General features: G+C 43.3%; 1 protein-coding gene and 1 long non-coding RNA gene across 3 annotated transcripts in view; both read right to left on the bottom strand.

Annotated features, from left to right (window-relative positions):
• Positions 1-15,855, bottom strand: part of LOC133273026 (uncharacterized) — a 32,178-nt gene extending 16,323 nt beyond the window's left edge. The window contains exons 1-3 of one of the 2 annotated variants that reach the window (XR_009744634.1): positions 12,717-15,855; positions 8,638-9,108; positions 8,240-8,331 (exon numbers count right to left, since the gene is read on the bottom strand). This is a non-coding gene — a long non-coding RNA (uncharacterized LOC133273026). Of the gene's footprint in view, positions 1-8,239; positions 8,332-8,637; positions 10,758-12,716 lie in introns of those variants that run through there. The other variant, XR_009744633.1, reaches the window with a different exon arrangement.
• Positions 15,856-15,947: 92 nt separating this feature from the next.
• Positions 15,948-17,820, bottom strand: GPR88 (G protein-coupled receptor 88). Its single transcript, XM_061460884.1, has one exon. The coding sequence runs from the start codon at positions 17,034-17,036 to the stop codon at positions 15,948-15,950; it is 1,089 nt and encodes a 362-aa protein (XP_061316868.1). The 5' UTR covers positions 17,037-17,820.
• Positions 17,821-23,617: the final 5,797 nt, after the last annotated feature.

Here is a 23,617-nt window from a genome sequence, read left to right as displayed (position 1 = left end):
TACCCTTGAAAAATGAGGATCAGATGCATGGAGGCAAGGCGCTTTGCTCTGGCTTGTTCCACTGCTTAGGAATGGTCCCATCTCTTCTTCTTCCTGCCTCACCTCTGCTGGAACAAGTCAGCTTTAGAAGTTCTTCCCTGTGAGGGTGCTGAGGCGCTGGCACAGGGTGCCCAGAAAAGCTGCAGCTGCGCCATCCCTGGTAGTGTTTAAGGTCAGGTTGTATGAGGCTTGGAGCAACCTGCTCTTGTGGAAGATGTCCCTGCCCATGGCAGGGGATTGGAACTGGATGAGCTCTAAGTTCCTTTCAACCCAAACCATTCTGTGATTCTTTGATAATAGAAATATTGCAGTTTAGGGCTGCATTACTGGCCAAAGCTTACACTCAGAGAGAAACAGAAAAAGGAGGGGAAAAAAAGTGATGAGGAGCAAGAAGCAAGTGGGAATCTCTATCTTCCCAACACACAGCAGGTCCTGGAAGGAAGGCTGCTGTTCTGAGAAAGTGACTTGCACATAGGGAGCAATTGTGGAATTTGCAGCTGATTTCAAAGCTATAAAGGAAAGAGCTGCTTGGGCAGAGTGGAGTCACTCACATATAAGCTATTGCCACAAGTAGCAAAAGTATGAGTTTCAACAGGAGATGAAAAGAAAGATGAGGCTTTCCATGAGCTGTCTCTTCATCTGCAAATGCAGTAACAGGCGTGGGGTATGCATCCCAAGCTGGGGCAAGCACATAAATGGTCTTTCAGCATTAGCTCTTACTCTTGTTCTCCAGCCTGTCTTCTTCAGCAGGGGGGTGGAACTTGATGATCTTTAAGGTCCCTTCCAACCCAAACCATTCTATGATGCTACAATTGAATAAAATAAATATAATGAATTTGGCACCTTCCAAGAATGTTATACAAACTAATTTACCAGGAACAGTTTTTAAGCAGAAGAATGACTTTCAAGTCACTGCTGCAGTATAAATGTATTTGTAATAATTACCTGAAATTCTAATCCACTCTTCAAATAAGTATGGTGCAAAATGCCATGTCAGTGAAGAGCCTATTCAACATCCCATTATGATGTTGTGTATTTCTAATTGTATTCCTGGTATTGCTCAGAAACTATTTTCATTGTAATAAATGTTACTTAATTCAGAGCAATTAACACCTTTAAGAAATATTAATATCTTCATGTACTGTCTGCATCTTCTGCTATCATAGTACCCTGGCCTGTTTCCTAGCTCCTGCTTGGACTGCCTGTGAACAGCAACCACTCAAAATGTAATTATCCCATTGCTTTCAGTTTTTTACAAATGTGCTGCAGTATTCCCTTAATTTATACTGTTTCAATGAACGATCTTGTGGAGAAATTCATACAAGGACAGGGAGGTAAAATGACCTATGGTAAGCAACGAAAAACATATTTTTTAAAACAATGATTTTTAAACATTCTCACAGATTTAAAGTACATTGAATTCATCAATTTGCGCTTCCTTCAGCTCACCTATGACACTCAACTCAAAGCCCAGTCAGCCTGGATTTCTTGCTGAGTGTGCTCATTTTCAGGCAGTTGCTGCAATCTCAAATTAGCACTTTCTTTAGCATCAGCATTTTTTTGAAAACAAATACAAAGTTGATGGTTATTTTTAAGAATTTGCTGCATCACACATTTAGAAAATACAAATAATGCCAGCAAACATGAAGGAGATGTACCTTATAGAGTGTCACAGGAAACAGAAATCAGATAGAACAAAGAGATCTTCCTATCACCAATAACTACACATTGGACCTGCTATTGTTTATTTAAAACATAGGAAAATCTCTGCTTCCTGTCACTATACATGTATTTTGCTCCATATACAACATGACCCTTCTAATAGACATTAGAGAACTTCTTGGCTTTCATTCAGTTTATCTATTATAGCCTGAACCTGCAGAAGGTTCAGCCAACATCCACACTACTTGAACAGGATTTGACACACCATCAGAAAATATGAGTTTCCTTGAATTTTAGGGAGAAAGCACTTGAATGGCAATAAAAGAGAAAATAACAGAAACATTGCTAGGTCAGACAGTACGCTGCGGACAGTCCTCCTTGTTGCTGAGGCAGCACATCACTCACAGCTCTACAAGTACTGTATCAGCACTATTTATTTCTTAGGGCTTTTGAAGGCTGAAACCTGTGGTCAGTTCCCTGAAGTCCAGAGCCAAATGGGGTCAGTTCAGTCCCCATAAAAGAAAAAAATGTACAATCCTCAGAAGGTTGAAAAGACATTAAAAAATAAAGAGTGGTGTCTAATAAAGCAGCAGTAATCCACGGTTAAGTTAATCCATGGCAAGGCTCATGATCTGCTACAGAATCAGAATCACAGAACAGTTTGAGTTGGAAGGGACCTTAAGCTCATCCAGTTCCAACCCCCTGCCATGGGCAGGGACACCTTCCACTAGAGCAGGTTGCTCCAAGCCCCTGTGTCCAACCTGGCCTTGAACGCTGCCAGGGATGGGGCAGCCACAGCTTCTCTGGGGACCCTCTGCCAGCGTCTCAGCACCCTCACAGGGAAGAGCTTCTGCCTTAGATCTAACCTGTACTTCCCCTGTTTCAGTTTGAACCCATCACCCCTTGTCTTATCGCTACAGTCCCTGATGAAGAGTCCCTCTCCAGGATCCTTGTAGCCCCCTTCAGACACTGGAAGCTGCTCTGAGGTCTCCATGCAGCTTCTCTTCTCCAGGCTGAACAGCCCCAGCTTTCTCAGCCATGTCTTAATGCAAGTTTGAGGACTACTACTGCTTAACGGATGATGCTTATTTTCTTGGGTAATCCATGGCAGCTGCATATTCACTACACAGGGGGCAGTGCAGCAAATAGGTGGTGTTTCCAATAGGTGTTAACAGCAAGTAGAGCTTTTCACATTGTTGACAGAAGGAAAAGATTTTGTAATTTTTTATAGTTTACTCTGAGTTTTCTTCCTAAATCCACCCAGTCTGCCATTTTGGTCATGGCTGGGCTTTTATGTTTTCCACCTCTTGGGAAGCATAATTTTTTCCATTTAAACTTGAAGTATGTCATTTTAGCATACTAAGAACAGGAGCTAAAAAAGACTCCTGACTTATCAAATACACAATGAAGCAGGAGTTAATAAGTTCAGTGTATCTTGAAATGGGATGAAGATCTCAAAAATAATTGCTGTGAAATTAATTTATCTTTTTTTTTCTTATTTTTAAACAAAGTGCCATGTTAAAAGTAATTGACTTTTAGCTCTTTGCTAGCCCAAGGGAACTTTTGCTACTCCAGCATAAGATTGTTCCAATAGTCTGATTCTTCACATTTCAAACCCCACTGCCAATTGATATGGACCTAGTTCTCTGCACATTTTCTACAACACTTTCTCTACATTCTTCTTCCACTATGTCTTCTGTCTATGGATTATTTCCTCTCTTCTAGCCTCTCTTGAAGCATTTCTAGCATTTCCCAATCAGTCAGATGCCCATCTGTTCCCCTGACTGTCACGTTAGCGACATGCTGAACTCTGAAGGAACAGTATTTTATGGTTACCTTCTGCCATGATAACGTAACTACAAATCCAGTTATTTCTTGCTCTGTTTTGTGACAGATGCACGTCTGTGTAACTTGCCAGTTTGTACAGCAATACCTTGCCTCTAAGCCAACAACTATTTAACTCCTCTAAAAATAAGAGCTCTTCCTTTAGAAAAAGGTATAGCAAGCTGCAATGCAGAGCCCCTCCCTGCATGAGCAAAATACACAAATGAGAAAGCCCAGGGACTGGCTTTATAACACATGCAAAGTGATGTGGCTGCCTGCATCTTCTTTTCTTTTAAATGTTGAGATTTCTTTAAACTCATTATTAAACAAGATCTCCCCAGACTCCAAAAGCTTACCAATGGTTTTGATTATTTGTTCTGCATTTTAATAACTTTCACATTCTTCTAAGGAATTCTTAAATTTCCTATTTGTATTCTTAAAGACCAACTACAACTTATGTAAAGGCTTTGGTTCACCTTATCATTTTCATTAAAACTGTATTAATACATTCTTTTCTGACTTTCACTGATGATGAAAAAATACAAATGGATGAATTAAATATTTTAGTTAAAATAATATATTTATTATACCTTAGTAAAAAACCCCATTGTGTTCTAAAAATAGAGAACAGGAAAACTGGCATATGAGAGTGAAAATATATGTATCTGAAGTTAAATGACAGCAGCTTTATAAAATTACTTACAGCAACTACCCCAGATCTTTGCTTGTACAAAATTTATACTTTGGGAGTGCAGGTCCCTTTATCTCCACCCTTAAAAATGATCCAAGAGAAGTTTCAGGAGTGGATCTGGGTGGATTTTCTCTCCCTCTAACTTGCTGCACCAAATAAGATGTGTTGGTTTCCTTTAACTGCACACATCTGGTGCATTGCTTATCCACTTCTATGCATACTAACATATCTGAGCAGGAATATCTGAATGCATGTTTAAAAAGCACAAATAATTGCCAGTTATGTTGGGGCAATGATGCACAATCTACAGTTTTATCTGTGCAGGCAATCTTAAAGCCACTTTACATCTGAAATCTTCTCTTTCATGCTATACACTTAAGTTTAATCCTGACTGTGTTATAAAAAACAAAAGCTAAATAATGGCATCAGTGGAAAGCCTGTTCTCTCCCTATTCTACTTCAGGAATTCTGACCCTGATTTTGTTGCTATCTATGAAATTCCAGAGTCTTTTTAGATTAGATGACTTGCACAGCTTCACCCTGTTCACCGGCAGCACATGATCTCTTTGGACCATAGTGCCATCTAGCTTCTCCTTTCTTGACCACAGTAATTCCATGTGCTGAACACAACTGTGTGATGTAGCCAAAGCAGGTCCACGGAGCTACTGTTAATATAATTGTCAAGCTAGTCTTTATACTTTATCTAGACATAGAGCTGAGTAAGGGGAAGAAACTACTCACTGAGCCTCTCAATAAACTCTTTGGTCATCCATTAAAAATGGGAGACAAAAGTATGTATTTTCCTTTGGAACAGGTCTTACTGCTTCCTTCCAAATGGAAAATCTAGATCCATACTGATGCTTTAGGCAACCTACCTGTGCCTTTGCAAAAGCTCTGGAGCCATACCAATACCAATAAACACTTCACAGGACATCACAGACAACCCAGCTAAGCCCTCTCACATTGGTGAAGGCACTTGCCTCCTAAAGAAAAATCCTTGGTCTCAAACAAGGATTATTTGAAAAGACTTGGAAGATTCCCTGAGGTGCCAAAAAAGGAAAAAGGCTAGAGAAAGATACTAAGATATTTCTCATTCACATGAGGGGTGGCGTGTCTCTTTCTTTAGTACCAAAGACTTTTTGATGGGAATAGCAGAGCAGACATGAAATGGTCACCCTAACTCCTTGGAACAGGCTGTGTAAATGAGAACCCTTTTTGGGTGATGGATTTCCTTGTATACACCTGGAATCTGACACCCATTCAAAGAAACCTGGGTTTCATTTGCTTTTGCAATATCTGCAGGACCTGCCTATATGCAAGCACACACCAAATCCAGTCCCCTTAATGAAGGTGTAACCTCATAACAAAGGCTGCAGTAGAAGAGAACATAAAGTCTCTTCCACATCTGGGTCTGCCTCACATCCTCAACAGCTTTTGATGAGCTAGGACTATACAAGATACAATTTAGTTTTCTCAGTCTTTCCTTCTAATTCACCTGTGTGCTCTTTACTGCTAGGAGGGGTAATTCCTGCTGTGTCTTATGAGTATGGTTCACATCCATCAACTGGCATCATTACGTGATCTTGTCACAATTTATGTCCAGTAGTAAACCAGTCAAGTCTTCAAACTCTCACTTCAGCCTCAATAGCAATATAAAGATTTTCCATAAAATTCTACTCATCAGTTTAGGGACTCAACCCCTAAAAAATTAACAAACTAATTGAGATTCCACTGTCCGTATTTCTTTCCACATAAGCAACTTCAAGTCATGAAGATACGAGGATAAATGAGCTACTGAGTATGTAAAGGCGGCACAAACATGCAGCTGCTAGAGGGATGCAGTAGCTGTCACCTTTTGCAACTGGCTTGTCTGAGGGAGAGTAATTCCGTCAGATGCCCAGCTGGCCATCGGAAAAGAGTACAAGAGTTTTGGTTCCTACAGAGCATCCAGACACAGCTACCCTCACTGCTGACAGCATCCACTAGCACCAGGCACTCTTGTTGAATCTACAAGCAAGCTTGTCATCACTGGATGTTTTAATGGGAATTCTTTGCAAGAGTTTGCTCAATGACTACCTGAATTGATGTATTTACATAATAGGTCCCTATGCCAACTTAGGAACAGTTGGCACGTAAACAGCTTTGTACACTTGTGCTTGGAACGAAATAATGATGTCAAATATTGCCAAAAATATATTACAACTCACCAACTTTGCTCCCAAAATCAAGGAATAAAAAGTAGTATTTTGATATAGCATTGTGCAAGTGAGGAGAACAGGAAACAAAACAACCCTGCAGTATTACAGAATCAGAATATTTAGGGTTGGAAAGGACCTTAAGATCATCTAGTTCCAACCCCCCTGCCATGGGCATTTCTAGAGATCTCTCATTTAAAGATAAGAACTTGTATGTGCCATTCTATCCTGAGTATCCTGATCAGAACTATTTTCAAATTACAGACAAGATTAATATATAATCAGTTATTTTATTCATGAGGTTAACATGATGTCTATAGTGTTAGAAGTTACTAAATGAGATAATGGTTACAAGACCCTTAGTTTTACATGCAGTGGGTTTTCATTTTTGAACTATTTGCTTCCTGAGTCACACTCACATATTCCTTACTATGGTTTCCCTAGAACCTTTTTCCATTTGGGAATTTCATATGTTGTATACTCAGGAGACAATTTTATTTTATTTTTTCTCTAAAACTAAATAAACAATTGTCTCCAAAATCCTAAAGAAAATAGGCCAATGATAGCAATAAAATCTGAAGAAGATACCAGATAATGTTTTACAATTTGTTCTCATAGTTCTGCCCTTCTCTTCTACAGAAATCAGGTTACTCTCTGAAGACATACACTTTATTCTCTGCCACCTTGCCATCTACTGCAAAAGGGTATGGGCTGGTCTCCCACAAAGACACATGCTGCCAGACAAGCCTGCACATGATTTCTTTGATCTCTGAGTAATAGCTGACTTTTTTTAACATTCTTAAATTCCCAAACTCAGACAGAGGGATGTTCAACAATGGATAAGAATTCCTGACGAGTTTTGTTTACCTCCAATGAAGTAAAGCCATAGCTCAAAGGCTACATACTTTTATATTAAATACACACATATGTACATATAAATCCATAATTTTCCTTGAATTTTATAAATCAGAAACAAAACATCTTTCCCCTCAAACCTCTCAAAATGTATTCATGTTTGGGCTGCTCCCAAGCATGGGACACTACCATGTAAAGCTATGTTTTTTAGCATAGTATGACTACACTGCAGAAGGGACTATAATTATAATCTTGACATTACCATAACGACCGTGGTTGCTATCAGGTGACAGGTATAATATAGATACTCCATACACAGTACAAGAGCAATATTTAATGATGCATGAGAAAGAAGAAAATTAATTAAGCTGAGAATTAATTCAGCTCAGAGCCATCCTTTGTTCTATTTGCCTGACTCTCCTAATCCTTTTTCTTATGCCCAGAACAGCTCCAATAAATAGCAAAGGTATCTCATATGGACTCTGGAGAGCTCCCATGAATCATTTTTGTGCTCCTATTTATCTTTTTTTTTTTTAATATGACAGGTAGCTCTACTGTCTTAATAGCATACAAAGAAAAAAGCTAATAGGCACAGCAAAACCTATGAAAAGTTCCTTTCCCTTGGATTGGTACTGAGGCTGTTCTTGTTTTCCCATGCTGCAGCTGACCAACTCTTTCATTTAATCAGCCTGAGAGAAATCATGCCACAATAATTACACCTAGAGCAAAGGCAGATGCTCTGTTGAATGGAAGAGGGACACTTATGCTCAATGGAGGAGCTAACATGGCTGCACACCTCAAATCCTGCAGGATTTTACCACTACCTTTATCAAAATGGATTAAACGAGACATTTTGATAGGAAAGTACACTCCTGCAATGAAGCTATTCCAACATATGTAGATAGCAACAGATGAAATGCAACAGAAGACAAAGGATTAATACTCAAATGTAGATATGAACAAGTACTACTCACACATCTTCACAGGATTCCTGGTTATTACCTCTGCTGAAACCTTGCTGCTCCTGTCTCCACAGCTACAGCACTGCACAGCCATTTCACTGAACCTTAGAATGAAATATGCAAAGCTTATAAAGAATCACAGCAACAGTGTTTTATGCAATGATATCAAAGTCAGTGTCAGAGGCTCTATGGTGAGAGGAAATCAGCTATTCCAGCACTTTGGTACACTGGGGCAAGGCAGACAAAAGGGGCAGGAGAAAACAAAAAGGGTATTTCCCTGTGACACCTCAGTGGAACAAACATGAAGTAAAGTTTGTGCAATGCTTTGCTGAACTCTGGTATTGTTCACTTGATCACCTTGGCCTCTCAAGCTCTCTCTTTCATAGTTTTCTTGTGTTGCTAATGCTCACCTTGCTCTTTTCAGAGTGCCATTGCTCCTCCATCATATCATCAGCTTCAGGACAGATCAGGATGGATGCAGCTCTTGCCTGAAGCATATCTGCATTTTTAATTCTGCCCTGAGACTGTCACAGGAGATTCCAGACAACCTGAAGACTTCTATGAACAAAACTCCATCTGAGATGGCAGAGTCATGAAGCTATGAATAAAATAACAAGATATAAAACATATCTCTCTCAGGTACAGTAGCTCCTGCCATTTCTCCCCACAAGGCTCCACTTCCACTTCCCTTACTCAGCTGCTCTCTGAATTCAGCTCTTTGTTCCTTGTACCTTGGTCCTTGCACCATGGGAGCTGGTTCCATCCAGTGACAATGAGAATTATTCTTTCTTCCACTGTGTTTCTTTAATAATTACAACTAAATATGTTTTCATCCACTGTCAGTTCTAGAGCAGCAGGAAAAATCTGAAGCAGAGAATGATCTCAAAACAGTACAGAAAAAAAAAAGGCATTAGAATAGTACTAAAAAATTTTGTCAGACACATTTTTGTTGTTCATTATTTCAACCCATTGACCCACAAAGGAATAGCTCAGCATGGTGAAGCCTATGGTGCTACACAGCTCCCTGGTTTGGCTTGAGCTCCCCCTTCCACAGGCAGTTTGCTTTCCTTCTGAACACTTCTTAGAAGCTTGGCTCCACACCTCTGGTGTGGGGTTGCAGGTGAGATACCCTATAGTTTGTCCTACAAAACAAAGGGTTAATGTTATCATGTTTCTTCAGAAAACCAAAGCTTCAGGCCAGAAAGCAGCCATGAATGGGTTTTCTTCAGGATTATCTTGTTTCCAGGTTTTTAATTCCATGAACAATTCCATGTTGGAACGTGGACTCCCTCCAGAAGGGAACAGGAGACCTGGTCACCTGGGACATGAAAAAGGCAGAGGTACTGAATGACTTCTTTGCATCAGTCTTCACCAGCAAGTGCTCCAGCCACAGAATACAAGTCACAGAAGGCAAAGGCTGTGTCTGGGAGAAAGAAGGACCACTCACTGTAGGCGATCAGATTCAAGACCATTTAGTGAACCTGAAGGTGCACAATCCCATGGGTCCTGAGGGAACTGGCGGATGAAGTGGCTGAGCTGCTGTCCACCATATTTGAGAAGTTGTGGCAGGCCGAGGAAGTTCTCACTGACTGGAAATGGGGAGATGTAACCCCCACTGTTAAAAAGGAAAGAAATGAACACCCAGGGACCTACAGGCCAGTCAGTCTCACCTTGGTGCCAGGCAAGATCATGGGGCAGGTACTCCTGGAAACTGTGCTAAGGCGTATGGACAATAAGCAGATGATAGGTAACAGCCAACATGGCTTCACTAAGGCCAAATCATGCCTAACAGATTTGGTGGCCTTCTACAACAGGGTTACAGCACTGGTGGATAAGTAAAGAGCAAATGACATCTACCTGGACTTGTGCAAAACATTGGACACTGTTCCACATAAAATCCTTGTCTCAAAACTGAGAGGCATGGACATGATGGATGGACTACAGGGTGCATAAAGAATTGACTGGATGGTAGCACTCAACGAGTTGTGGTCAATGGCTTGATGTCCAAGTGGAGACCAAGTGATGAGCAGCAATCCTCATAGGTCATTGTTGGGACTCATCCTGTTCATCATCTTTGTCAGTGACATGGCCAGTGGGACTGAGAGGCTTTCAGCAAGTTTGTCATGGCACCGAGCTGTGTGATACTGTCGACACACTGGAGGGAAGGGATGGGATCCAGGGGGATCCAGGACCTGGACACACTGGAGAGTTGGCCAATGCCAACCTCATGGAGTTCAACAAAGCCAAGTGCAAGGTTCTACACCTTCCAGGCACAGCTACAGGCTGGGCAGAGAAGTGACTCAGAGCAGCCCTGAGGAGGACTTGGGGGTGCTGGCTCTTGAGAAGCACAATATGACCCAGCCATGTTTGCTTGCAGCACAGAAAGCCAACTGTATCGTGGGCTGCACCAGCAGCTGCGTGAGCAGTAGGTTGAGGAGGGTAATTCTCCCCCTCTGCTCCACTCTGGTGAGATCTCACGTGGATAACGACATTCAGCTCTGGGTCCCCTAACATAAGAAGGCAGCGGACCTGATGGGACGAGTCCAGAGGAGGCCATGAAGATGCTGTGAGGGCTGGAACAGCTCTGCTCTGGAGCCAGGCTGAGAGAGCTGGGCCGATTCAGCCTGGAGAAGAGAAGGCTCCATAAGGGGAGACCTCAGAGCAGCTGCAGTGCCTAAAGGGGCTCCAGGAAACCTGGAGAGGGGCTTTGGACAAGGGTCTGTAGGGACAGGACAAGGGGAATGGCTTTAACCTGCCAGAGGGGAGACTAAGATGAGCTCTTAGGCAGAAGCTCTTCCTGTGAGGGTGCTGAGGCGCTGGCACAGGGTGCCCAGAGAAGCTACAGCTGCCCCATCCCTGACAGTGTTCAAGGCCAGGTTGGATGGGGCTTGGAGCAACCTGCTCTAGTGGAAGGTGCCCCTGCCCGTGGCGGGGGGTTGGAACTGGAGGAGCTTTAAGGTCCCCTCCAACACAAACTATTCCATGATTCTATGAATATGCCTGGAATAAGTATAGGGCAGACTGAACAGGAAGTCTTGCCATATTGAGTTCATCGACAATAAACTAAAGAGGTGGCACACACTCTTAAATCAGAGCTATTTTCCTTTAAGGTCATGTTTGCTAAGCCAGAAGAGATCATTAAATCACCTTTATGGTAGCAGACTGGTTTGGATACTTGCATAAGAGTGTGTATTTGGTAATGAGGTCACTTTTGATAAGTAGTTTTCTCCAGCCTTCAAACTGTTTGTGACTTTTTTCTGTATTACTCCTGGTTTTTTACATAGCCTTAATCAAATACAAGCACCTGTGAATACAGACACAGAACCTGTCCGTTACTCTACACAGGGAAAAACCCACCTTCAAAACCTACTCAGTCTTAAGTAGATATTTAAGTATGTGGGATTTGTCCCTCAGTTCTTCAGTCTCAGTTTACAATCATCTCCCCAGCCTGACACTGCTCAAGAAGTCATTCCCTGGTCAGCAGAATCAAGTACTTTTAGGGAAGGAAATTACAGAAAATACTGAAGAAAAGGAAAAAGAAGGCAAGAAAATAGACTATTACCCTGGTAAAATGATGACAGTGCATGGGAAGGATTGACATAAAAGAGAAAAAAAAAAGGTAGCTTTCTTAGAAGTTAAACAGTCACGAGGAAAGCTATTTTCGCTGCTATTTGGGAAAGGGACTTCTGAATTTAAAGAATACTGCAATAATCTGGTTATGTGATTTAAGATGAAATAGAAAGCTAAAGTATATGTTGTCACTTTTTTCTTTAATGAAATGCTACACTCAAACGTCTTCATTTGAAAATAATCTGTATGTGGGTTTTTTTTAAAAATAGCATCAATTTGGTAGTTAGGAAAAAAGAAAGGTTCAGAGCGTGCTGCTGGCGGAGCGGGGAGGGTAGCTCAGGGGTAGCCTACCTCCACGTCCAGCCATGCTCCAGAAGAATGCTGATGCCACACATGCACCTTTAGTCCTTTTGGATTCCAGAGGTTAAGGAAATATGCTGCTGTATGGAATGCTTTGATAAAAGAAGAACTTGAGAATACAATCACATGGATTTGTTTATTAGGAAAAGCATAGAATTCTGTTTCCCCACATTTATAAAGAATCAAAGAATTGGAGATGGTGAATTTCATAATAATCCCAGGCCTCTTTTGGCTTTCAAACTTCTCTCTGCGTTGTTACTCAGCATCCCACTGTTAGTGCCCCTGTCCTGCTTTCTTAGGTTTTTAAGCTTCACTTTGCTGCCTGTACATTTTTATGTACCTTTGTTAAGGGCAATGATTGCCCAGTTTTGGTGAAGGCTCATACTATTACAGCTACCTGTACAGCTCCCACAGAGCAGCCCAATGGCTTTTGATGACTGTCTTAAATTAAGGTTAACTTCAAAAAGGTTTAATCCGAATAAGTTTATGAAGCCCCTCTGCAAGGGGGGCTAACCGTGTTTCTGCCTTAGGGTGTTACTCTGAGGCATCACAATGTCACCTTTAAAAAGCAGGTCCCACACGTGTTTCTGCACAGGCAAACCTACAAACTGATGTGTAGATTTACTTAGGCCACCATAATACACCAAATGGCTGTTTTCAAGCCACATCAGTACGACTGGCTATTCAGCCTATTACTAACTCCTAGCTGCTCTTGTTTCCAGAAGCCCTGAGAAAAAAGCAAAGGAATAGGCACCTATTGCACATGAACAATGTGGCTGACCTGCACCACTGTGTAATAAATCCAGCACTTGAATGAGATCTATCTAATGTATGTGAAGCCAGCTGAACAGCCACTCTAGGAAGGGCAGTCTCAGACTGCTCAGACAACTGGCTTGGCACACCACCAGATCAAAGAAGCAATTCAATTCAAGCAAACCTCCCTTGAATTGCTAACAGGTTTTCCCATCACCTTCATTTAAACCTCTTGAAAAACTGGCTCAGACATTTTAAAGGACAATTGGCAGCACAGCCCCAGCAGCTCTTAATCAGCTGTTTGAGTGTGACAGAAATTCATACTGAAGAAAAGTCACCATTAAACTAGAAGGACACATACGAACCAGCTGTAAAAGTAAAGCATAGATGCCAAAAACTGAGTCAGATCAATTTTCTCAACCAAGAAGCAGTACCACAGAGCCAGAAGTTAAGCTAAGCTGAGCTTCCATTGCAATTTACCATGGAGTATTTACAATGTGGAAATACAAAGAATATGGCTGTAGAACAAGGCATACAGGACTTTTCTGAGCAGTAATTTCTCTAAGAAACTGATCTTGAGACAATTACTCTTTTTTTAATTACTTTAAATTAAAGTTCTTTTCTGCGTAATGCTATTTAGGTCACCTGAGTATATTAAAACAGTCAAAGATTTACAGTCAGATGTAATTACATCAAACTTTCCATAGGATTTCCAGCTTTCTCTGGAATTAATGCATAGCAGAAGGATAGCTGACTTAGGTTTTTGTAAATGAGAGCATTCTGTATACAGGCTTGCATTTAAAACGTAGTCTATATAAAATACAGGCATTTCACTTGCATGCTATTTGACATGGGAAGAAGCCCAGAAATTCCAGTTAGCTGATGTTTGGACACTGAATTCTGAAACAGGTTATTGCTTTAACTCCAGACTAACACGTTCCACAGTCAAAACCAGGGGGATGACACGTGATTTTTTTATTTTAAAGCTTTTTCTTCTGCTGCTGAGCCCAGTACTGTTACCAAGTGTCTTCAATTCCTTCAGCCACAGTGGAAAGTGGTGATGTGTGTCCTTTTGCTCCACACTGAACAAATGCTCCAAAGTAGAACAGGGTCTTACCCCTTGGTGGCCCTGGAGTTTGCTCTACTTCAGCAGTGATCCAGAGTATTTTCCAGAACTAGTATAGGTGTGGTTGGAACAGTTTTCCTTCTCCATCTGCTGCACAAAAGCACAGTTGCTGGGATTAGGATAAGAGATTCCAACAAGGATACAGTGGCTCCTCCACTCTCCAGGATATGTGCACAGTGTTGATAAAAATAAACCTTGCATATCTTCTTGTTCATGTTTTCCTGCTAAACCTCTCCACCTTTCTGATGCTGGTGGCACACTGGCTCTCACACTATCTCCACGGTGGAGGAAGAAGCTCTCTGTAAGCCTCAGACTCTGGGAAACAGGTCCTTGCAAGTGGCTAATGTGATTTTTAAGATGTCGATACATTTTCAGGATGTCAAGATGATTTCATGTTCCTTTTGAAGCCTCTGTTCCTTGTCTTTGTCAAATCCTGACGTCAAGAAGAATCTTTTCTGTGGCGATGCCTTACGCTTTTATATAGAAAAATAAGTTTTGGTATGGGGCTTTTAGATACAGCATTGCATCACAGGTGCCTAGCAGGGAAAGAATTAAACTCTTCCCTCTCTCTTAAAGCAATTCCCTTAAAGCAAACCCCACCAGCTAAGGCAAGCAAAGTGTGGAGCATGATAAAATATGGCCAGAGGGCCTTTTATGTTACACCCATCATGCTTGTCTCTTCCTTCTTATAGTCCCATCATTCAGATACCCTCACGAGAGCTGCCAAGCTCACATTTATACCTGTCACCCAATGCAACATATTCTGGTTGTGAAGAACCTTGCTATGTTCCTGTAGGTCCATTCTTCTCATGATGGCACAGTTCAGGTGATACTGCTTATGGATGCCCACGGACTCAGAAAACAACCACCTTCTCCCAGTCTTTTGTGCCAAAAGGCAGAGTGCCAAGTATCACCACCAGAGACCAGCTGTGCCGGAGAAGAAGGAGGTGGTCAAGCAACAGAGAAGGAAACGGAAGGATTTTGGGGCCTTTCCTGGGGGGAACGAGGCTCACCACTGCAGTCTGTTTCCCTCACCACTTTTCCCAATGGACCTGCTAGTTTATATTTAGCGGAGGCTGGGAAACCGCACTTGAGCAATAATGCATTTAACAGAAACAGAACAAGCTGTAACCACACAGGCGACAAGGCTGGATGGACAACACTGCTCTCCATATTGCATTGTGTTTTATCAAGTGCAGAGCCATAGGCAAAGAGAGGCCTTTGTCAAAACAGGCCTTATATAGCCTTCAAACTAAAATATCCAGAACATCACCACAAAGGTGTACGTGTTTTTAACAGTTTCCACAGACAGCATCGTGTGGAGGTTTGCCAGGGAAAGCTGAAGGAGGGTCTTGCATGGAACATAGAGATAGGTAACAGGAGAAAGGAAGCAGTTCCTGGTGGATTTATTACTTTGTGTGTGCAAAGGGACGCTTGCCAGTCCTTCAAAAGTACTTTTTCAAATCATTACCTCAGAATCTGAACGGATTACACAGATTTTATGAAGTCTCAAAAAGAGCTGTCTGTGTGCCTGCCTCATATCGACATCTTTAAAGCATAACGACAGTTTAAAGCATAACAGTGACGTAGGTTGCCATATTTACCAGTTATCCCAGCTTTCTAAATCCACCGCTTCTGGCTGGAGTCCTGGCCGGCACCCGGAAGCGGAGCTGAGGGGAGCGGGCGGCGGGAAACCCGCACCTCAGCCTCGGAGCCTCGGGCTTCGTGCCAGCGCGGCCAAAGAGGGAGGAGAGAGGCCAGAGTAGCAACAGGAGAACGTCCGAAGCGCGGAGCGGTGCCGGGCTCCGCGCCTGACGGGGGGCGCGGCGGACTGCTTTCTCCCCGCCGTGAGGTGGCCGCGGGCGGGGAGCGGGCTGAGGGGACGCGGCTGTTCCCGCCCGGCGCTGCCCCTCAGCGCGGCGCTGCGCTGCCGCTGGCGCTGCCCCCCGTGCCTCGCCGCCTGGGCAGCTGCGGGCAGGGCGGTGCGGCGGCGGGGCCGGCGGCGGCCGAGGCGGGCCGCGGTGCGGCAGCGGGCCCGTCGGCGCGGGGCAGGACGGATCGGGCCGCCCGGCGGAACTCCTCGCTGCGCCACGTGTAGAGCAGTGGGTTGAGGGCCGAGAGGGCGCAGAGCAGCAGCCAGCTGGCGGCCTGCAGCGCTGGCGGCGCCGGGCGCAGAAAGAAGCCCAGGAGGCTGACCCAGACCAGCGGCTGCGTGCCCAGCAGGAACACGCAGCACAGCAGCAGGACGGAGACGCTGCTGAGGCGGCGCTGGGAGCGGCGGGGCGGCGGCGGCGCGGCGGGGAAGGGCAGCTGGTGCAGGAGGTGGAAGTTGAGGACGCTGACCCGCTTGGCACTGCCCCGCACCCGCCGCACGATGCCGAGGTAGCAGTGTAACAGCAGCGCTGTCTGGCCCAGCACGGCCAGGGCGAGGAGCAGCGCGGTGTAGCGGGAGCTGCCGTCCGTCTGCCGCAGCTGCGGCTGCTGGGCAGAGCCTGGCGTCCAGAGCCCGGGCAGCAGCGGGACCAGGAGCAGGGCGAGGGCCCAGGAGAGCCCGATCATGCAGCCCGTGTGCCTCCGCTGGTAGAGGGCCTGGTACACGCTGGGCAGCTTGGTGATGAGCACGTACCTGTTGAAGGCCACCAGCAGGTGAGAGGCGAGGGACACGGTGAGGCCGAGGCCCAGGAGCCCCCCTCGCAGCAGCCGGTACTCTGCGGAGCGAAGGGAGGAGGAGTTGGGCGGCAGCAGCCCCAGCACAGCCTCCTGGGGCATCCACAGGGCGCACACGCTCAGGTCTGCCGCGCAGCCGTTCACGATGAAGGCATTGCTGGTTGTCTGCAGCTTCTTGAAGGAGAAGACCAAATAGATGACCATCACATTGGATAAGGTCCCCGAGATAGCCAAGACTGCGTAGAGCAGCGAGAGGAAGATGCGGGTCCCAGAGGAGTCCTCCCAGAGCAGCAGCAGAGGCGAGCTGGCACTCCAGGAAGAGGCGTTGGGCATCTCGCTGAATGCAGCTCAGTTTTGGCTTCTCCCTGTAAATCCCATCCTGGTCTGGGTCAGAAGATCCTGCTGCAGGAGTCCCCCACCAAGCACAAGGGAGGATGTGCAGCTGAGGGACTCTTAAGGCATGTTCCAGTCATACGGGCTGCAAGGTCCAGAACACACAGTGCGCAGTGAGAGAATGGCAGTGTCCAAGGCACGCAGTACTATGAGATCCCACAGCGTGTAGGTAGCGAAGGTGGGTCCATAGAGAGCGGATGGCTGTGAGCAGACCAGAGCACGGCTGAGGCTTCTGGAGCTGTGAAAATGTGAAGAGCAGCAGCACCTTGCAATCAGCAGCAGAAACGGTAGCAACTGATACAAAGCTTTGCAGTTTCTCCTGTGCCACGCTACGTACACTGTATATCATTCCAGGAAGATTCAGCCCTTCCACTCTTCATGAATTATTCAGCAGATTTTCAACTTGTTAAATCAAGAAGAAAAAAAAAAAAAGAAAAAAAAAAAACCAAACCCTGTCATGCTCCAGAAATACTGCATCTACACAGTCTGACTCTTCCCTTCGCGTTACCAGTTTCCTGGTTCAAAGCCATTTACACAACTTTCATTTGCAGCAGGCTTTCAAACCAGTATCAGTCACTTCTGTCTGAAACACGATTTATTTACTGGAGAAAATCCTCTGCGAGATACTTCCCTTAAATTGGTTTTATTTCTGACACTTTTTTAAGAGAAAGTGCACTATGCTTCTGCAAGCTTAATTTTAGAACTGGTCTAAACAATATACTTTCCAAATTAAATCATTCAAACACAACAGATGCACAGATCCTTGGTAAGACAAAATTCCTTATTTGAGGAAGCTGGTACTCAGCCTAAATATTCAGTATTTCTTGATTAAACAGCCTGGCTCAGCCCACAGGAGATCCTGCTGGAGGTGCCAGTAAGAACACAGATAAAACAGAAATAGTGCGGTGTTTGAAACGGTCTCATACCAGAATTGATTCAGAGCACAAGTCCCAGCAGAGGTGACTGGCAGGTGGTTGCATGGACTAAAAGCTGTGTGAAAAGCCGGACGTAACACTTCTTTCCCAAATAGACAAGAGTTTGTAGTTGGATTCTCTCAGGAACTCAATGGTACTTTATTCAAACAGTAACGGAATGTTAGCTGTCCTTACCCTGCACAAGACTTAATAAGAAAGCAAGTAAAAGAACTTAATATTTCCTCTCAGAAAAGCTTCCCAGAAGAGGAATGCTGCTTAATTTTGTGGTGACTGTAGGAGATAAAGTGCTTTTACAGGTGGGTTATATGTAGGCTACAGAAATGAATGCTCCTGGCTGGTAAGGTATGATCTGTATATTGACTAAAGGTATCTTTGTTAAACTCACGGTGCTAACAAATGACAACACCCAATAATCTATTAGGAAATAATTATAGTTACAATAGACATTCTTTAAGATACTGGAGTTAATTAATGTGGGTTAACAGATTAATTTTTTGCAACACAGCACATCTTTCGTTTGACAGGCTCGTGTTTGCAATTGACAGGACTATTGATCCAAACATGCATTTGTTACCAACAAGAATACCTACGTTCTTCTTTAATTAATTAGGTTGCTCATGTACTCCAGGTTAAAGACATACCTGAGTGATTTACTTGATCAGGCCCTTAATTACCATACTTTTTGCCTGCTGCACTTTACAGTGTAGATCTAATCAAGTGTCAAACCTTTTGAGGCCTTTCATTGTTTAGCTGTCAGTAGAGAACAGTTATTATAGAAACTCAAATCCTCCTCTTTCTGCAGTACTGTAATTGAAAAATATTCTCTAAATCTGTAACAAGAAATCTCTCCCCAACCAAAAAGCTTCATAAGGCATACTTTAAAGAGATGATTAACAGCTTCATAAGGCCATGGAATCACAGGCCCAGTGAAACCTCTAGATCTATTTAACCCATCCTTGACTGTTTATCAAACCTGTTTTAATGATCTCCTGTGCTTGCACTCCCAGAACAAGAAGATACATTTATGTATGGGGCAACAGAAATAGTAAAAGTTCAAGGAGAAGGGAACAGAGGATAAACAGAGAACCAAATTCCAGGGTATTTCTTAAAAGCTACAAGGTTCTAAAGACCTCCCTGACCTTTCACTGTCCCTAGATTTGTTGCTGTTGTTAGGAAGCAGACTGTAATAGAATATTGGCTATATTTATCTTTCATTTTTAAAAACAAAAAATATGTTGTACATTAGCTGGCATTTATGTATTTTGTATAGAAAATGTAGAAAAAAAACCTAGGGGAGAGGTTAATTCCTATGTACTGGAAACTTCTTATTTAGCTGCCTTTTGTATTTACTCTGCACATCCAAAACACCATCCATTAATTTTCTGAGTGTAGTGGCAAAAGCATTTATTGTGTTTTTAGATGAGACTTCCATCAGAATCTGGGCAACTTCCAAAGCTCTGTCCCTGGCTTTGCCATTCCTTTAGAGTGGCTGTGTAACAGTTCCATACTGCCCACATCATCCACTGCGGTACAGACTTAGCCAACAGGAATATTAAGCACCCTGGATAAATAATCACGTGACACACAAATGTGCTGATAATCAGCAGCACAGTTAAACCATGTTAGCACCATTTGTGACTAGTTTTTAATTGAAAGGAAGGATAAGAAGCTAATGAAAGCATGATGTTTTAGGTTTTTACAGACAAAGACTCTGCTGTTTGTGAGACTAAGAAACCTTTTACATCTGCAAAAGACAAGGTATAGTACACCTTTAACAGGCGTCCTTGTCCAGGAAAAAAGAGCTTCCTCAATTCAGACACAGCTTTTAAGTTACGGTATTTTCAAATGCAACCTTTACATCATACTGTCAACACGTTGATTAAATACTTGATGTTATACAAAGCAAGTACAAGGTTAGCTAGAGATGTTATAAAAGATACCCATCATACTAATGACTTTGTGCAATGTCACCTTACTTTTTGGCGTTTTCAAGCAATTGCTAGGGGAAATCCCATGGGCAAGACTGTTTGAAGGTAAAGGGGCCCAAGACAGTTGGTTGGCATTCAAGGATTGCTTTTTCTGAGCTCAAGATCGGAGCATCCCAACACGTAGGAAGTCAAGGAAGAGGGCCAGGAGACCTGCGTGGCTAAATAGGGAATTGCTGGGTATGCTCAAGTGGAAGAGGAGAGTTTACAGCTCCTCATGGAAGGAGGGGCTGGCCACTTGGGAGGAATATAAGGCTGCTGCTAGAGGATGTAGGAAGGCAGCTAGGATGACTAAGGCCTCCTTAGAATTAAACCTGGTGAGAAGGGTCAAGGACAGCAAAAAGAGCTTTTTCAAATACATGGCAGACAAAACTAACATGAGAGGCAATGTAGGCCCACTGATGAACGGGATGGGTGCCCTGGTGACAGAAGATACAGAGATGGCAGAGTTACTGAATGCCTTCTTTGTCTCTGTCTACTCTGCTGCAGGCAGTCCTGAAGAGCCCTGTACCCCTGAGACCTTAGATGAAGTCAGGTCGACGGAGCGGTTTGCCTTAGTCGATGAGGAATGGGTTAGAGATCAGTTGAGCAATCTGGACATCCATAAATCCATGGGTCCAGATGGGATGCACCCGCAGGTGCTGAGGGAACTGGCGGAAGTCATTGCTAGACCACTCTCCATCATCTTTACCAAGTCTTGGGAAACAGGAGAGGTGCCTGAGGACTGGAGGAAAGCAAATGTCACTCCAGTCTTCAAAAAGGGCAAGAAGGAGGACCCAGGTAACTATAGACCGGTCAGCCTCGCCTCCATCCCTGGGAAAGTGATGGAACACCTTATCCTTGGGGCCATCTTAAGGCATATCAAGGATAAGAGGGTTATGAGGGGCAGTCAACATGGCTTCACCAAGGGGAAATCATGCTTGACCAATCTCTTAGCCTTTTATGAGGAAATAACACGGTGGATGCATGATGGCAGAGCGGTGGATGTGGTCTACCTTGACTTCAGCAAAGCATTTGACACAGTCTCCCACAGCATCCTCACCGCTAAATTGAGGAAGTGTGGACTGGATGATCAGGTAGTGAGGTGGACTGCGAACTGGCTGAAGGAGAGAAGCCAGAGTTGTAGTCTATGGGGCCGAGTCTAGTTGGAGGCCTGTAACTAGTGGAGTGCCTCAAGGGTCAGTACTGGGACCAGTATTATTTAATATATTCATCAATGATTTAGGTGAGGGAATTGAGTGTACTATCAGCAAGTTTGCTGATGACACTAAGCTGGGAGGAGTGGCTGACACGCCAGAAGGCTGTGCTGCCATCCAGCGAGACCTGGACAGGCTGGAGAGTTGGGCAGGGAATAACTTGATGAAATATAACAAGGGAAAGTGTAGAGTCCTGCATCTGGGCAGGAACAACCCCAGGTTCCAGTATAGGTTGGGGAACGACCTGTTAGAGAGCAGCATAGGGGAGAGGGACCTGGGGGTCCTAGTGGACGACAGGATGACCATGAGTCAACACTGTGCCCTTGTGGCCAAGAAGGCCAATGTCATCCTGGGGTGTATTAGAAGGGGGGTGGTTAGTAGGTCGAGAGAGGTCCTCCTTCCCCTCTACTCTGCCCTGGTGAGACCCCATCTGGAATATTGTGTCCAGTTCTGGGCCCCTCAGTTCAAGAAGGACAGGGACCTGCTGGAGAGAGTCCAGCACAGGGCAACAAAGATGATTAAGGGAGTGGAGCATCTCCCTTATGAGGAAAGACTGAGGGAGCTGGGTCTCTATATTAGAGAAGAGGAGACTGAGGGGTGACCTTATAAGTGTCTATAAATATATAAAGGGGGAGTGTCACGAGGATGGAGCCAGGCTCTACTCAGTGGCAAACAATGATAGGACAAGGGGTAATGGGTACAAACTGGAACACAAGAAGTTCCACTTAAACTTGAGAAGAAACTTCTTCTCAGTGAGGGTGACGGAACACTGGAACAGGCTGCCCAGGGAGGTTGTGGAGTCTCCTTCCCTGGACACATTCAAAACCCGCCTGGACGCATTCCTGTGTAACATTATCTAGGTGTTCCTGCTCCAGCAGAGGGATTGGACTAGATGATCTTTTGAGCTCCCTTCCAATCTCTAGCATACTGTGATACTTAAAAATACATTACATGCTTTAGAAGAAGGAAGGTCATTTTGAAGAGCTGCTTTTCTATTAGATATCCAATTTTATTGGTTAGCATCAAAATATCTAATGTAAGAAACGCCAAGAAACAAGGAGGCTGGATGATAAAGGCATTTTATTGTCACTTAGCTGTATGTCTATATATCTACATTTCAAAATTAAACAATATTTTATCAAGGAAAACTATTTATAACAAAGTACATGACAAAATTCTTTATAAGAGGTAGAATTACCTTACCATTAATCTATAATTAATATACAGTATATTGTATATATATGCACACACATATGCTACTTTGTGTGTGTATATGTTACATATACACAGTTGTGGAAAAAGTACAGTATTGCATGGAGATTTTATTTAGTGATTTATATAGCTGCTCTCAGTATTGCTTAGTAACACTTTCAGTACAACTTTCCATAGCAATTTGTGAGCTTATCTTTTAAATAAATAACGTGGCACTTTACCTTAACTTTAGCTGTCAAGCAAATGCAGGGAATTCCTGATCTTCACGAACAGATGGACAGTTCAACTGAGTTTGATCTTTTAAGTTTCTGTAGGTATCAGAAACCCTCCTACGTAACAGATCTGTTTCTGGTTTTGTCTTCTAAACTAGTGGCAAATCAAGTCCTTTTTTTTTTGCTTACTGTGCATTTGTGGAGTTGTGAAAATTTCCCATGGGATCTCCAGTGCTTCACTGTGACACCTTAATTCTCAGTCTCCTTCCTAGTAACACCTGATTAAACTATACATTAAAGAGCATCTTTACTACTGCAAAAACGTTCTGTGATACAGGAACTTACATTAGCTATGTGTTTTAACAGCAGTTTGCAAAGTACAAGGTTTATGAAACATCCAATTGATGTTACCCAATTCATATCCAAACTTATCTAATTGATAAGTGAAAATTTAATATACTTCAAACATCTTTGCTAATGAAAGTGTACACATACTGCCAAATGTAGGTTAAAACCACTTAAGTATGTAGCACTGCCCAACTCACTGTACGTACACAGTCTTACCAACTTCAGTCCAGCCTGTCTTCATTTTTGCAGCATACATTGCATAGCTAAATGTAGTATTCTACATTGAGAAGAAAGTGAAAACATTCCTTTAAGACAAAAGGAAAGAAAGCATTAATTCTAGAATTGAATCGTCAGATAAATCACTTTTGCTTTGCAGTGGAAGATTTTCTTTCACAGCATTTCCTTATGAAACATTAGCAGCTGAAAGTAGGAAGAGACTGTGCATCAAGTGCTTTCAGTTGATAGTGCAATAACTAGTTTCTCCCTAGTTAGACTTCCATTATGTTACCAGAAGACCAAGTAGCAAAAAAGTAATTACATTAGGCTCTAAGTAAGAATGGTGGACCCCTACACCAAGAAAAACTTGTTCATAAAAAAATTTGTATCTTTGATAAACATGTACAAATTCTTTAA

The sequence above is a fragment of the Pezoporus flaviventris genome, unplaced genomic scaffold (genome assembly GCF_033815535.1).
Source record: "Pezoporus flaviventris isolate CSIRO_AGI_PZ_B2104156 unplaced genomic scaffold, CSIRO_AGI_Pfla_v1 ptg000001l, whole genome shotgun sequence".
Lineage (NCBI taxonomy): Eukaryota > Metazoa > Chordata > Aves > Psittaciformes > Psittacidae > Pezoporus > Pezoporus flaviventris.
This window is presented reverse-complemented; position numbering and strand designations above follow the sequence as displayed.

What these genes read in the sequence shown, in the direction of transcription:
- GPR88 (XM_061460884.1), bottom strand. Translation starts at nt 17,036, where the DNA reads ATGCCCAACGCCTCTTCCTGGAGTGCCAGCTCGCCTCTGCTGCTGCTC.